Below are 16,998 nucleotides of genomic sequence, written 5' to 3' on the forward strand. Positions count from 1 at the left end.
AGGCATTTCACTTCAAGAATGAAACCTACATTCAAAAGCTTCTTTACCTCTTCATTTATTGCCTCAACTCAGTTAAGCACAAAGCTATTCTTATTTTGCTGCAATGGTTTGTAGGTCGGCTCCAAATTCAATCTAGTTATGCTTTATCTTTGGATTAATCCCTGACATGTTATTTGTTGTCTAGGAAATATGTCCCAGTGCTCTTTTAATAACTAGATTAATGACTCCTTCAGTTTTGGAGCTAATTCTTTTCCACCCTTTACTTCTATCTCAGGTTCTTCTCTCTATGGAAAGTTTGACTTCAACTTTGTATTGGGGATCCCTTCTTTAAGTTTCCACTATCTTAAAATCCAAATATTCTACCACCAAATCCTCCATAGCTTGGGCCTTTCCTTTCAAGGCTGTCATATGAAAATCCATGCTATTGGTTTATTTCCTTGCACAAGGACCACCCCTTGATCTATCAAGAATTTAACTAAGAAGTGGTAGGTGATGGTGATCTCTTGAATTGCATTCAAGCTCAACCTTCCCAACATTGGATTATATACTAATGGTTCATCCACCATCGTAAAATCCACCATTTTGATTACCTATTAAGGGCTAGAAATTATAGTCATCGGGAGTTGAATAGTGCCTATTAGCATAGCAACTCCTTCTCCAAAGCTAACTAGTGATGCCTTGCTCAACCTTAGATGGTTCTTTGGCATTTTCATTCCTTCTAAACCTAAGATAAATAAAATATTTTTTGAACTTCTATTATCAACAAGGACCCTCCCACACAATAATTTGCTAATATCAAGTTGATTACTATGCATCATTATGTAGGGTTTGGATACCCTATAAATCTGCCTCTGTGAAGGTAATTTCTAGCCCCCCTCCCCCCCCCCCCCCCTTTTCTTTTCCTATAAAGGTGGCTCATTAAGGACTTGCAAAATTTGTTGGGCAGACCATTTCTTGGCTGAGCTACTTTTTCTTCCACTAGCTGCTCCATCAAATATCACAAAGATCTCCCCTGCTAAACTTTCCACTATTGTTTGCATCATCCTTCTATCTTCTCAATCCCAAATGTTCATGAAAACCAAGGTGTAGTCCCAAGAGCGGGGGTGAATTGGATTTAAAAATTTTCTCTTAATTCTTTTTAGGAATCCTTAACCTCCTCTGGTTCTTTTAATAAATTCTTAACTTTTTGTTGATTTATTCAATACACAACAAATACTTAAGTCTTTATACAATTCACAACCACATAATTTATTTAACAAATCAAGCAACCAACCAATCAATTTTCAATCAACCACAATATCAAAACTAAGATGTAAGATTCAGCCTTTTATAAGAATTCAACTTTTGTTTGTTTGCAGCCCTGTATATATGAAAGTTTGCTGATATAAAGCCCTGAAATAATGAATTTGCTTTCTCAAAATGAAGTACAATATAAAATAAAACACTTTTTTCAAAAGCTTAGACTTTAAATAAACTTTCAATTAAAGAGTCTTTGGGTGTTTAACCAATCAACGTACTTCCTTACGGTTTCCATAAAGTATGGATAAACCAACGTACTCCCTTTCGGTTTCCGCAAGCCTAAAAACAATTTAAACTTCAATTTATTTAATTTCCAAACTTAGTAGTATTTATGATTAAGAAACTAAAAAATCCACGTAGTTTATATGTATGCAAGAAATTAAAGAAAGTAAGGGCAAAAGAGTGAGACTAGGTTTTTACAAGGTTCGGCTTATCCCCAGCCTATGTCCTCACCTTTAGCAAAGCACCAAATGATTCACTAAACCAGTTCCTTTTCCAAGCGGAACAGAACCCTTACACACTCCTTCAGTAGGCTAGAGTCCGCCTCTCCAAGTTATACCCCTCACTCGGTCACTCCTTCAATAGATTAGAGTTGCACTTCTCCAAGCGATACCCCACGCTTAGTCAACGATCCGACCACCTCAAATCATACAAGAACAACAAGAAATATGAAGTAAACAATGCATACAAGAATACTCTCAAAACAAAGCAGATTAGTACAAATTCAGTACTATGTACTTCAAGAATTTAAATATCAATATGAAATAGAATTGAAGCTCAAGTGTAGAGATCACCAAGGGTTCTTTTGTGATTGATAAAAATTTAGTATTAGAACCGTAGGTTGATATTTCAACAACAATTCAGTTGAATTCTCCCAGCAAGAGTATGAGCAATAGAGAACTTTGAGAGAGATTGAGAGTTTAAATGCAAGTGTGTCGTGTAATTGCCTTGGTTATTAATTTCTTGGGATTAAGGAAGTATTTATAAAATTTTTAGGATTAGTTTCCTTATTCCCCAAGCTACTTGGAGTGTCCACCAAATTTTTATAACATTCGCACTTAAAAAACTAATTTTTAGAACTTTCCCGTTGGAGTTCAAAATTTAAAATCTCGTGGAGTCAGTCGGCTGGACAGGTTCACAAGGTTAATCGGTTGGACAGACGACTGAGACCCTTCTGGTTTGCTAGAAAATAAATTCAGTAAATTGTCTGTCGGCTGACTCAACCACACTCAAAATAGTCCGTCAACTGGGCGTGTCAGCCGGCTGACTGATCTCAATTCAAACTGTTAGTCGGCTAGGCAGATTTATTCATTCTAGTGTTTTTGTCAATTAGCTGGCCAATCTTAATGTGTTCTGGTCAGTCGGATGACCAGTCCATTTTTCTAAAAAACTTTCATTTTTTATTTTTGAACCCTTTTGTTATTTGAAAGACTTAAATATAACTTGTCAAAATTTTGATTTTTAAACTCAAAATTCATGTTTCTAAATCATACTTAATAACTTTATGCTCATATTTTCAAAATATAGTGAGCCATAAATCATCAATATTTTCATTGTCTTTAAATATTTTAAGATACTAATCTCAAGATATACATGTAGCATATCATATAAGCATGGAATATATTATTATCATGTGCATTGTACTATACTTTTGCTTAGATTGTTCTTATGTTACTCAAATATATTTCATATCAAACTTGTTTAACAGTTTTACCTTCAGTCAGTCGACTGAGCTTATGTCCAGTCGACTGACTTATCCTTTCTCCTTAAAGGTGTTGTTCAGTCAGTCGGTTGATCTTATGGTCAGTCGACTGACCTTCATAATTTTTCTGCCAAGCTCTCTTCTTTATCATACTCATGCAATAATCTCAATTTGCTTCAGATATTCTTTTCTTTTAATTTCATATGAACATTCAAACTTCACATATCTTAATACTTTCTAATTTAAGCCTTATATGATTTATTCATTGATTTGGGGCCAATAATTTTCATTAGCTTCAATAAGCATTAATAAGCTTGAATAATTTTATCCTTATTCTCTATTTCAACTTGTTCAATATCTTTGTATGATTTTCCATAGATTTGATATCAATTGAAGTTGAAGGATTTAATATTCATCTTGGTACCCATACTTTCTTGGATGGTTTAACAAGGGATATTTCTTTGATTCGCCAAGCTTGTTTTGTTTTCACACCTTTCCTCTTTAATGGACATTCAAATTTAATATGCCTTTTTTTTCTTACATAGAAGACATGTGGTATATGTGTATGCATTTCAAAAGGTGCTAGCATAATCTTTGGAGGCTTTTGTGAAATATCTCATGTAGAGATTCTTTTTCTTTGTATTCTCAACCCCATTAAATCCTATGCCTTCTTTATTTAAAAACATTCTTTGTGAGCCAATCATTTTGTCAAAATTTTATTTTCCTTTTGTGAAATGTTAAGTGATTTTGGCTTGATCCTCAATTTCTTTCTTAAGATCATAGATTTCTGAATTTTGTATACTTTTGCCCTTTTCTTGATTTTGAGATATTTTGCTGATTTTATTCTCTAATTCAAAAATATATAGATCTTTCTCATTCTCCATAGAAGTTTGGAATTTTAGATCTTCCATTTCTTTCATCATCTTTTCATTCTTGCTTTCTAATTTCTTTATTTTCAAATCTTTTTCTTTTTCAGTAAGATTTTTAATTTCTAACTCTTTTATCACAGTTTCATTCTTATTTTCCATTTTCTTGATTTTTGAGTCTTTCTTTTTCAACAAGTTTGAAAGATTCTAACTCTTTTATCACTCCTTCATTCTTGTTTTTCAATGTTTAGTTACTTTGACTAACATCTTCATCATTGGATTCATTAGATTAATCACTATTATAACCATTAACCGATTTGGATGAGGAGCTTTCCTCATCATCCCAAGTCCTATGGCAAGTATAAGCAACCTCTTGGTCACTTGATTCATTATCGAAACTACTTGTACTCAAATTGTCCCAAGTAGTGGCTTTCATTGCCTTTTTCTTTTTATTTTTAGAATCTTTTTTAAGTAGTAGACATTTTGGTTTTATGTGTCCATCCTTATTGCAATTATAACATATAGGGATTTTATTTTTTGATTTCTTTGTGTTAGTTTTTTCTTCATCTGATTCCGAGTTTTGGATTCTTCTTTTGAATTTGTTCTTTCTTTTAATAATTCTTGCTAGCTTCTTGGATATATAGGCTAATTCATCTTCATCCATTTCATCTTTATCCTCATCACTAGAGTTTTTGTTTGAAATTTTAAAGGCTATAGATTCTTGGGCTTTAGTTTTTCCATTTTTTCATTCATTGACATTTCATATGTGAGGAGAGAACCTATAAGTTCATCGAATGAGGTATTTTTCACATTTTTTCCTTCGGTTATTGCAGTGGCTTTTGGTTCCCATATAGTGGCAGCCTTCTAAGTATTTTTCTAATCATTTCATAAGTGGTGTATGTTTTTCCTAATGTATTTAGGGAGTTTATTATGTGTGTGAACCTTGTGTACATGATAGTGATTGATTCATCTGTTTTCATCTTAAAAGCTTTATACTCACTAGTGAGCATGTCTATTCTACTATCTCTAACATCAATGGTTCCTTCATAAGTAACTTCTAATTTATCCTAAATTTCTTTGGCTGATTTGCAAGCCATGACTCTATTGAATTCATTCATATCTAGAGCACAATACAAAACATTCATAGCACTAGAATTTATTTGTAGCATCTTATGGTCATGGTCGGTCCATTCTTTTTCTTCTTTGGGTATTTCTTTGCCATCTACGATTTTAGTAGGAATTAAGTCACCATGTGTGACAACCTTCCAAGCTTTCCAATTCATGGTTTGTAGATATATTCTCATCCTTTGTTTCCAAAATATATAATTTAAACCACAAAAGATAAGTGGCCTAGTTAAGGATTATCCCTCTCCAAAGGGAGCTACGCCTATGTGAGCAATTAAGATCTTTATGTAACTACTAGTTAGGATTTTCTACGACCCCGCTCTAATACCAATTGAAAACCAAAGTATAGTCCCAAGAGGGAGGGTGAATTGGATTTAAAAATTTTCTTTTAATTCTTTTTATGAATCTTTAACCTCCTTTGGTTCTTTTAATAAATTCTTGACTTCTTGTTGATTTATTCAATACACAACAAATACTTAAGTCTTTATACAATTCACATCCACACAATTTATTTAACCAACCAATCAACCAAACCAATCAATTTTCAATCAACCACAATATTCAAACCAAGATGTAAGATTCAGCTTTTTACAAGAATTCAGCTTTTGTTTGTTTGTAGCCCTGTATATATGAAAGTTTGCTGATATAAAGCCCTGTAATAATGAATTTGCTTTCTCCAAATGAAGTGCAATATAAAATCAAATATTCTTTCCAAAAGCATATACTTTAAATAAACTTTCAATTAAAGAGTCATTGAGTGTTTAACCAATCAACGTACTTTCTTAAGATTTCTGCAAAGTATGGATAAACCAACGTACTCCCTTTCAGTTTTCGCAAGGTCAAAAATAATTTAAACTTCAATTTACTTAATTTCCAAACTTAGTAGTATTTATGATTAAGAAACTAAATCATCCATGCAGTTTATATGTATGTAGGAAATTAAATAGAGTAAGGGAAAAAGAGTGAGACCAGGTTTTTATGAGGTTCAGTTTATCCCCAACCTACGTCCTCGCCTTTAGAAAACCACCAAAGGATTCACTAAACCAATTCATTTTCCGGGCGGAACAACACCATTACACACTCCTTCAGTAGGTTAAAGCCCACCTCTCCAAGTGATACCCCTCACTCGGTCACTCCTTCAATAGGTTAGAGTTGCACCTCTCCAAGCGATACCTCATGCTTGGTTAACGATCTGAACACCTCGAATCGTCCAAGAACTACAAGAAATATGAACTAAACATTGCGTACAAGAATACTCTCAAAAAAAAAGCAGATTAGTACAGATTCAGCACTATGTACTTTAACATTTAAATATCAATATGAAATAAAATTGAAGCTCAAGTGTAGAGATCACCAAGGGTTCTTTTGTGATTGAGAAAACTTTAGTATTAGAACAGTAGGTTGATGTTTCAGCAGCAACTCATATGAATTCCCCCAGCAAAAGTATGAGTAATAGAGAACTTTGAGAGAGATTGAGAGTTTGAATACAAGTGTGCTGTGTAATTACCTTGGTTATTAATTTCTTGGGATTAAGGAAGTATTTATAGACCTTTTAGGATTAGTTTCCTTATTCCTCAAGTTACTTGGAGTGTCCACCAAGTTTTTATAACGTTCACATTTGAAAAACTAATTTTTAGAACTTTCCCGTTGGAGTTCAAAATTTAAAATCTCGTGGAGTCAGTCGGCTGGACAGGCGTCTGGGTAGTGTCTTTCATAGGGTCAATCGACTAGACAGGCGGCTGAGACCCTTCTGTTTGCTAGAAAATAAATTCAGTAAATTGTCTGTCGGCTAACTCAACCACGTTCAAAATAGTCTGTCGGTTGGGCGTGTCAGTCGGCTGACTGATCTCAATTCAAACTGTTAGTCAGTTGGGCAGATTTATTCATTCTAGTGTTTTTGTCAGTCGGCTGACCAATCTCAGTGTGTTTTGGTCAGTTGGCTGACCAGACCATTTTTTTGAAAAACTTTCATTTTTTCATTTTTAAACCCTTTTTTTATTTGAAAGACTTAAATATAACTTTCAAACATATTTTTCAAGGTTTTAAAAATTTAGTCTCTAAGTCCATATTCAACCCTAAAAGAGTTTCAACAATATTTCAAAAGATATTTAAAATATGAAGCACTTACATAAAGACTTCTAGGACTTTGAATATTCTTGGCGCTTGAATCTTCATGCTTGTCTTTTCTTTAAGCTCTCTTGCTTTTCTTCAAGTTTTGATATACTTTTAAGTTTTCTCTCATATTATTCAAACTTTAAAATATCATCTTGAAATCCATGCTTTAAACTTCATATGATCATCCTTGTATACATATTCTTGAGCTTCAAAAACTTAAATCCTGAAATATCATTACTCAATCAAATATGTTAAGTTTCTCTTGTTTGTTAGCATAAAAACAAGATGTTAAACCTTGCAAGGCCAATAGTTCCTCCCTTTTTCTTCACGTAACTTTTTAGATAGCCCCTTTGCACCAAATTTTCTAAAAAACTCGTGAGATGGATACACTCTTTGATATCATGCCCATAATCTCTATGATAGCTACAAAATTTTAAATGGTCTCATTGCTCTGGATGGGCTTTCATTAGGGCTAGGCATTGGATGAAATTTTTATCTATGATATGCCTCAGTACTTAAGTTTCAGGCATGTTCAAGAGAGTGAAATTTGTACCAGCATTCGGGGATTTTTTGTTCCACCCCTTTCTTTTTTTGATCAACATAATCTATTTTACATTTATGTACTTTTGGGGCCTTCATAATGAGTTCTCCTATGTGTTTTGGTGATTATTTTCCCAAGGACTAGAGTAATCAAGCTAGCTTAAGAGCATTGATGAGTGTCGCTAGGGCTATCCTGAAATCTATGTTTTTTTACCTTTAGTGCTACCGCGGTGAACCACTTCATGAAATCCTTCAAGTTATTTGCTTCTCCTTGAACTAGACTCGTTAGGCTAGTGGAAGTCCTCATCACCTTCCTGTTACTAACAAATTGGGGCACAAACGTCTTGCTAAACTTTATAAAAAATTTTAATTGTATGAGGTTTGAGGCTTTGGTATCACGATCACACTAAAACTTTTAAGATTGTTACAAAATCTCTACACATAATCATGTTTAGGGCCCCTTAGCGGAGCATGAGCAATCTGACGGTGTCGAGGTGATCAACAAGGTCTTTAGTTCTATCATAGAGCTCCACTTATGGCATTTTAAGCTTCACAAGCAGTGGGGCTTCTAAACCTGTGATGGGAATGGTGGAAATATCTACTATGCACCTAATAACTCTGGCTTTTATTTCCCTTCATGCATCTTTTTAGCCATTTTCTCAAAATGTTCATTCATCTCTTTGAACTTCTTATCAATGGTTGAGGAGTGACCTGCTGCCATACTTGTTTCATCAAATGGTCCCTCCAATAACCATCTGAGGAATTGGGACTTGTTTCATCAAATGGCCCCTCCATCATAATAATGACTATATGAGGAATTAGGTTGGTAAACAACTCTTCATCTCTTGTAAGAGCAATAGTGGTTATGTGGTGTGTTGGTAATGGCACCTACTAGTTCTAAAGGATTTCCTAGAAATAGGTGAATTGATCATGGGTAATTGGTTCAAATGACATAGGTTATAGAAGACCACATGCCCCTAACTTTACGTGACTCAGCTAGGAGGCTAGTTTGTTCCTTCGGAAGCAAGTTTCTTTAATTTTGTTGGTGACATGTTCAAAGTTGCAAGGATGACTGTGTCATCCCCTATGGAGTCGCCAATTCTGTTGATGCTTAAAAATAGGTTGTCTCTCTTTAAAGGTTGATTGAATAGCAAGTCAATGAAGAATGGTCACATCACCTTTGATAAGTAAGGATGATAACATGCTTAAGAGGTCCTGGTGGCCTCTAAGGAATCTTAAGACCTATAGCACGAGTTCTAAGTGTGATTAAGTGAACTTACCTTCTTTCCTCTTGCCCTTCCCTTTACCCATGGTTTTGTGTGGCTTAACTTCCTTTTGGACATGGGTTTTCCACTCAAGATGTGGGTGGTTGTGGATGGGCTAGTAACCATCTATAAGAGTACGACATGTTCTATTGCTCTTAGTAGTTTTCATAGGCAGTTCCTACTTACTCCATTAAATAACTATCTTAAAGAAATTAGATTACTCTTCTTATAATGTTCTATGAGTCCTCTTTACTTGTTGTGAAATAGCTCAAAGGTGAGCTTGATTAAGCTCGAGTGAGATCGAATGCTCACGTGCTCCTCACACATAGGGGTGAGCTCGATTGAACTTAGATGAGGGACAAGCTCGACTGCTCACATGCTTCTTACGTGCAGAGGTAAGGTTGATGAGGTATGCATCTCACGTGTTTCTCATATGTAGAGGCAAGCTCAATTGAGCTCGGATGAGCTCAGTTGTTCATTTGCTCCTCATGTGCAAGGATGAGCTCGATTGATCTTAGATGAGGTCGCACAAGCTCAGCTGCTCATGTGATTTGAACAACATAAGTTGCATGGCTGGAAGTCTCATTGCAATTCTATTGTTAGAAGTCAAATGTTGATTGAATTAAGTTTACATTCTTTACCTATTCATCTTATGTCTTCCTTTCAGGTATCAATTTCAATTTGTAAACTTATTATCTCTAATTTGTTGGATTCTACTCACTTCTCCTAAACATACTAAGAATGTAGAATTTGTTATGAGATTTCACATTATTCAAAAAGATATTGCTAACAAGGCAAGCTTGGAGAGTTATGATGTCAATTATTCAATATCCTATACATTATTAGATAAAATTATTGTATACAAAACTAGATAAGACTCAAATTGTCCCTTAATTATCAGTGATATCCTTGTATTCTTCGGGTTAGAAGAGTGTATATGATAGGAGCTTATTCAAAATGATTAGTTAAGCAACCGTTTATTAATTTTTTATTTTTTTTATTATTGAATTTTATGTACTCATGTTCTTTGGTAAAGTCCTTTGAATATTGGTGTTTTGAAATTGACCTGATTCAATTGGTTTAACGAGTAGGACTAAGAACTTATCTAGTTAGCTTGAATGGCTTATTTCACTGCACAATCCGAAATTAAACAAAAAAGCATCAAGAAACTGACTAATGTAGACCAAAACCAAGTAAGCCAATTTGTATAAATATGAGTTGTTTTTATTTTTTTCCCGTTTACAAAGTTACATTTTAGACTCAAAAAATTGATATTTAATTTTATAATTAGAACTGATAAGTTGTTTAAATTTTAAAATATTAAACTGCATCTTTTTTTTAAGCCATTTAGTCATTAAATTTGCGAGGAAAATGTGCATTTCAAACATTTTGTGATATTACAGTTATTTATCGTAGTGTATTTGGCTAAGGGTGTGGCTGTTGCCTCTTTCTTCTCCACCAATGAAAATTCCCAAATTTCGCAAAAATGAATTGTTCTTACCATTTGCTTGGTTTTGAATGATCATGAAGAAACCATAAAGCTCACACTGTCTATTTGCTCATGCACCGCGGCTTGTTTTTGCCGACGTTCAGACTTATCTCTTAGTAATCTAGTTCACAGATTGATTCGCTTGTATTCCTGACTTCTTAAGAACCTTCATTTCACTTTTCTTTTAATTATGCCCACACTATAGCATCTTCGGAAGCCTCACAGTTTCTATCGTTCTCAGTCTACCCTTCTGACCGACCATCTTTCCCGTCACTACCACAAGGTTAGGTTTTAGAAGGAACTAAAAGAGATGTATTAACTTCTCTATTTCTGTCCTATCTCTATATGCATCCCGAATTGTGTCATTTTCAATTAGATGCCTTCACTATAAATGACGTTGGTTAAGAAAAGCAGTGGTAAAGGAATCGCTGGCCGAATAAATTCTGAACCATGTAATATTGACATTCTTTAGGCTTATGCCCATCAATGTCAACTATTGTTGCCTCACCATCACCGCACTACCAGCCTCCCTTGCTTTTTCCTTTTTTCTTTTTTCTTTTTTCTTTCGTTGAATTATACTGATGATCTTTTCTACAGTCGCATGATTTTCTCAATATATTTACTTTTTCTTGCCCTAACCTCCCCCAAATAAAGTCCATCAATCCCCAAACAAATCCTCATCCTCTTTGCCCTGGTTATAATGCACTAAGATTCAAATTAGATCATAACAATGTTATATTTCCAGAATTCATTATCACATTAATAAGATGCGTCGAAAGAAAAAGATTACATGTCGAGATTCTAGTGGCAACAAATAGATAAAATTGAAGATAGGAATAGAACAACATTATGCGACATGCTAAGAGCAATAGCTCCGTGCAGATTCCTCGCAGTCTTTCTGTGATTGGGCCATTTGGAAATACTCTCAAAAATAAAAATGGGTTGGGGTTGCATGTCTAACCCTCGACCATAGTTTATGGAAGAAATATCAAAGGAAGGAAGTAAAATTGAGAATAGAAAACCATTTGGAGCGGCCACCCATGTATGGCTGAAGAGCATGACCAAATGGGTTGATCATAGAGAGAATAGAAAGAGATTGCATAGAGCAGCTGTTGTTAATGCAAGGCTACTTGCTGACAGTAACACCAAAATTTCAACAATATGAAGCAATCTGCAATCTATGCTCTTGGCCACACACCATGGACGGCCCATTGCTCAAAATTCAATACAACTGGAACAACTTAATGCAGGCGCAGTTAATTTGCAAAGTCTACCATTATATATACCAACACAGTTTTCTTGCCTCAACTTTTTTTGGATTTTATTTAATTGACATTTTGTAGATAGTTAACAAGGCGTGCAAGAAAATGCAAATAAATAAATAAAAGCCACAACCTCCCTACATAAGGCGATGAACAAAAGCTTGCATTGCCTGAAATAGGAATATTCAAATCATATCCAACCTCAAAACACAATGCTTCCCTGGGAAAAAACCTCTTAACCAAAGGATTCTTCAAGGTTTATGCACCAAAAACCCTACAAACCTTAAAATGCCTTCAGACTTGTGTTATTTGGTAGTTAAAACTTCTCAAAACTGACATGATGTTCCAAGTCTCTGTCTTTGCCTCTGACCCACACTCTCTAATTTACTATTACAAAAAGTAGCGTGCAGCAGCTTCTGGAAATTCTCGAGAAACTGCCCCCACTCCTCTTCATTCATATCATCTAATTTCACAAAACTAGAGCTAGCAGGCAGCTGCTCATTCACACTCCTGTTCCCAGATGAAGTGCAAGCCAAGTTACTGCCTCTCAAAATTGCACCCTGGTGTCTCCAGCTCTTTCCACCAAGTCCAATGTTTTTCAAAGACATGGACAACTTTGAAACAGATGAAACCTGGTCGTGCGCCAGGAAAAAATTATCTTCTGCCCTCGAGGACATCTTACTCTCAGCCTCTACCTCCAGCCCCTCACCATTCTCTACTTTAGAAAACGGGTTTCGACTGTTTCCAACTCTAAACACAGCATTGACAGTCATTTTTGTTGCTGAGTTCTCTTGAATTTTTGGGATCACATCCAATTCACCTTCTTCACAATCTATATCGAACTGAAACTCCTCTTTATCTCCCACTTTTGCCTCATAAAATAGAATTTTGCTCTCCTCCAATAGCCTCCTTGCCTCGATGCATATAACTTCAAGCTCACTGGGCTCCTCATCATGGCCTTTAAAGTCCCTACTCATCATTTCCCCAATCTCAGCAAGACATAGACCAAAATCTGCTGCTTCCTTAAGGAAAACAGTGCAAACAATCAAGACCCGGAGGCATGCCTCTCGAATCATTGGCAGCTCCGTTCTTAGCATATCAGAGTCTCGCACTGGATCAAGATGAACTATATACTCAAGCTCCTCCTCTGAGAAAGGAATTGATGCCTGTGGCCAATGAATCCACTCAAAATATGGGTCTTCTAGGCTTTCAGGTAGGCATAGGCCATGATCAATAGGAATAAGTTCCACCTGACCAAACCTTCCAACCCTATCAAGCTTCCTAACCAGAAGATTTCCTGCATGCCTATCTGTATTTAAAATCCGAACATCTAATATCCCAATCCTATGTACAGCAGCAACAGGGAAGCTAGAAGTCCCATGATCACTTGCATCAAAATCATGAGGGATGAACTGCTGAAATGATGCAATCTTGCTGACCTGCTTCCTGTTCTGATACTTATTTACATTTACTCCCTCATTTACATTAAAAATCGAGTGTGTAACCTTTACAAGTGCAGTTGCCGGCACATTGGCAAAATTATCATGGTCAAGAAGGTAAGCTGCAACTTCTCTAAAACCAGTCTCCCCGACCCGGACTGAGTGTTTCAGGCCTGGTTGGCCAAGAGCTTTACCTACAAAACCTTTTGGGTTGTTTGGGGCAAAAGGTTCCTCGTCTGTTGGCTTCACAATAGCAATATTCTCACCAATGCAATTTCTGAAATAATAAGCACCTCCAAGCCCACTACAAACAGGGACTGGTTCAATGCCAATCTTTATTGCCTCCACAATGTCGTTCACCAGCTGCCTTGATCTAGCAAAATGATTTGAGCACCCTAATATCTCAATCGGACCACTCTGATCTCTCAGCTGAAGATCCCTCCCAGTCGGTGAAAGACAGGGAGTGGATGAGCTCCTGTGCAAGAAGTTCCTAGTTAGAAGAAGTGGAGAATCATTTCTGACAGAGCTGAGGTCATTCTTCAGCACCATATCCCCATATATCAACAAGCTCTCATCAGTTGGGACATTGAGGGCAAGCTGCAATCTCCTCTTCACTGTTTGGGCATTGTCAGCCCTATCTAGTTCCATACCTAGCACACAGCCAGTTTCAGTTTGAACAAAAACACGCCTCCTCCCAGAAGGTTGTCCTTCCAATCCCTTATTTCCATGGTACTCACCCCTGAGGAGTCCCTTAAAAGTTGCGACTGCCATCTGGGTTTTTATAGGACTATTTTGCTCAGGAAATTCAGGGAACATGAAAGGATGAAAAGTGGTAGACTTCAATGCCGGCAGCAGAGATGGCGGCAGCAGAGAGTTTCTCTCTCAAACAGACGCCAAACTCAAATGCCAGCACTAATCCAATAGAAGAAAATTTTGTATGGCAAACGATCATAGCAACTGGTGGAACTCAAAATGCTTCCAGGATTCTCACATCTGAGCAGATACGGCCACCAAATTGCATGCACCAAGAAACAAAATTGCTACATTGGGGAAGCGACCTTATAATACTGGACTAACCAAAAGAACCAACATAAATAAGAAAATAAAATCTAATAAAAAGATTCAACATAAAAATAAGAAATGAATTTTAAAAAGGTTGAGAGAGGGGAAGTTTCAATCCATCAAAGGCAAGAAAAGAAACAGTTAAAATGGCAAAAAAAAAAAAGAAAACCTCCTCCCCATGTAAAGAAGCCTGTTGAGACAAAAACTTACCGAGGAAATAAGAATTTTAAATTTAAATACCCAGTTGCTTGTTTCGATATAAAATTACAGCTAGTATGATAAAGTGGTAGGGCAGGTCCAGAAAGGCTGCGTTGCTATTTTGTTGCTATTTTGAAAAGTATATAAATCATTAATCAACCATGTGACTATTGCAACAAAATAAAAACATGCCATGTGCATGTAAAGAAAGAGACACAATAGGATGCTACATTAGGGAAGCCCTTGGAGATGGGCAAGTTGCTAACTACAAAATTAATAGAATGTGGTTATGCAGTGACTTTGGATTATATAGAGGTCATTTACAATTTACAAGATTTTAGGCTGCATAATTATACATCATACATAAAATTTGGGTTTTAAAAAAAGTTCAAATTGCAGATCATTTAGCTAATTGTAACGTAGTCTTAGGCTTCCTTAATTTCCATATTTGCTGCCAAATCTTATTTTGCATTTTCTCAACAACATATTATGGTAACTGAAACTTCCCAAGCATTTCCGAATCTATGTCCAGTTTAATTCAAGAGCAGGCCTGATCTGGATAAATTTTGTAAATGAAAAAACTAATAATTTACTACTGCCAGAGATAAATTATTTGATGGTAGGCCTGACAAGAAAATCCCAGTAATCTACAACAAGCCTCCTCATTTCTTAATTTAAATGATTTCCGACAATCTCTTTCAATCAATGCAAACAATAATAATAACATTAATATTGCTCTCTTGCAAGTGAATACATGTGGCTAATTTTTAAAAAAAAAAACGGAATCGTAGAATATATATATAGGGGGGGGAAAGGCGGGTGATTTTCAAGGGTCCATCATAAATTTTACGCTCGCAAAATAAAAATTTGAATGCTAGAAATGGATTTTATTCTGGACAGGATTCTCTACCTCTCTATCCTTCTCGAAGAGCTAGCAAACACCAAATCGCACTCCTAATAATCTCCAACCTTATCCAGATCACCATTCAGGCCTTCACTGAAAAATGGAAGAATCCCTATTAATGCAAATGAGAAACACAGGAAAAGGAGAACGAATTTGTCGAGAATAACAATCAATTCCTCTGATTTGTTGGATTTTTAAATATATTAAAACGATTTCGGATAGCTTTCCTCAATTTATTCTCAAAAAATTAGATCATGGTTCAAAATTAACCAAAGATTTACAATATTTCGGCTGATTGGAATAAATCTGTTTGCAAAATTTAAGCCGATTGAAAGAATATAGAAAGATCCATGGTGTTTTTTTCGACCCAAAAAAAATCAAAATATCAAACACAAAGTTCGACATAGACAACCACTTGAATCCAATCTCACGTACAATTTTGGAAAAGAAAAAAAAAATACCGTAAACGACATAGTAATTGGAAAAAAAAAAAAATGAGACGTCGAACGCACCGGCAGTCGGAAGATCACGACGGGGACGCAGGGAGAGCCATCACCGGAGAACCGCCAAGAGATGAGGGGAAAATCGGAGATGGACGGTGAAGATTCGAGTCGCAGAAGAATCAACGACGATAACTCTCTCTCACTCTCTCTCTCTCGCCCCTCCCGCGTTCGGGATTTTCCAACTCCCGTTAAAATGGAAGCAGGGAGAGGTTCATGTAAATATGCAAATAAATAAATAATGTAAATTGGGGGTAAGGATCCGCTGCGGGGGAGGATTCCTGAGGCGATCTAGAACTGCCACACGTGCCGCCACGTGGCCGGAATAACTAACTAGCGGGTCCCACGGATGACGTGGCGGGAGACCCCACAGGCGCTTGGATCGTCCTTGGACATAGGAGAATTTACGGGGGAGAATGCCCTGTCAATGAGAAAGATCTAGAAGACCTAACCTCCATCATGGACCGTGAAAAATCCGGCAATCCTCATCACCATTTCCTATTTCGTTTAATAATTATTTCTCACGGCTTGAGTGAATATCACCGCTCACCCCCCATTACTGTCCATTATTACTAGTTCTCATTTATTTTTCAATTTTATGAACTTTTAAATGGTTGTTTCTTCTCAATTCGTTGCCTCTTCCTTATTATATGTTAAAAAAAAAATTATACTATTATTACTTTATAGTAATAACACTTTTCTTTTCAAATTCTTCAATTATAATCATTCTATTACTAAAATAGACATTCATGAAATCATACATAACCTTGGCAAATAAATTAAATTGATAAAATTGACTAAAATGTTAAATGATTTTATAACAATGGTCGATATTTTTGCTAATTCATTTAGACATTCATCCATAAAAAGAAAGGAAATATTTTAGAATGGTATAGGTTTTACTCCCTTTAGACTTGATGTAGGATGGGTATGATCGGCGTAGTCCAACCCTCAAGCAAACTTAAACATGTGAACATTTTGATTCGAGAATTTAATCAACCAAATACAAACATCATAAAATATACGACGATTCGCATGTTGTAAAATTTTTGAAAAAAAAAAGTGTACGATTTTGTCCAGAAATCAAGTATTAAGTGTTCTTTTTTTTTTTTCAAGGAATCAAGTTTTTACGCGGAAAGATGTTATTTTCAAAATTTAAGAATGAAAATTCTAGGTTAACAACTTAATATTCTCACGATTGATATTAGCAAGTGATAATATTGAAATTTAAG

The 16,998-nt window shown here is 35.7% G+C and overlaps 1 protein-coding gene across 3 annotated transcripts; it reads right to left on the minus strand.

Annotated features, from left to right (window-relative positions):
* Positions 1-11,695: 11,695 nt before the first annotated feature.
* LOC131167314 (phosphatidylinositol 4-kinase gamma 7-like) lies at positions 11,696-15,976 on the minus strand. Of its 3 annotated transcripts, none has more exons than XM_058126093.1 (3): positions 15,779-15,976; positions 15,273-15,359; positions 11,696-14,174 (listed from the first exon to the last, which is right to left on the minus strand). In XM_058126093.1, exon 3 carries the CDS (start codon positions 13,916-13,918, stop codon positions 11,990-11,992), a length of 1,929 nt encoding a protein of 642 aa, XP_057982076.1. In that variant the 5' UTR covers positions 13,919-14,174; positions 15,273-15,359; positions 15,779-15,976; the 3' UTR covers positions 11,696-11,989. The 3 variants fall into 3 exon arrangements, with proteins under 3 accessions (XP_057982076.1, XP_057982068.1, XP_057982059.1); XM_058126085.1 differs by having other exon boundaries at positions 11,696-14,169; positions 15,779-15,975; XM_058126076.1 differs by having other exon boundaries at positions 11,696-14,095; positions 15,779-15,970.
* Positions 15,977-16,998: the final 1,022 nt, after the last annotated feature.

Source organism: Malania oleifera, chromosome 1 (genome assembly GCF_029873635.1).
Source record: "Malania oleifera isolate guangnan ecotype guangnan chromosome 1, ASM2987363v1, whole genome shotgun sequence".
Classification (NCBI taxonomy): domain Eukaryota; kingdom Viridiplantae; phylum Streptophyta; class Magnoliopsida; order Santalales; family Ximeniaceae; genus Malania; species Malania oleifera.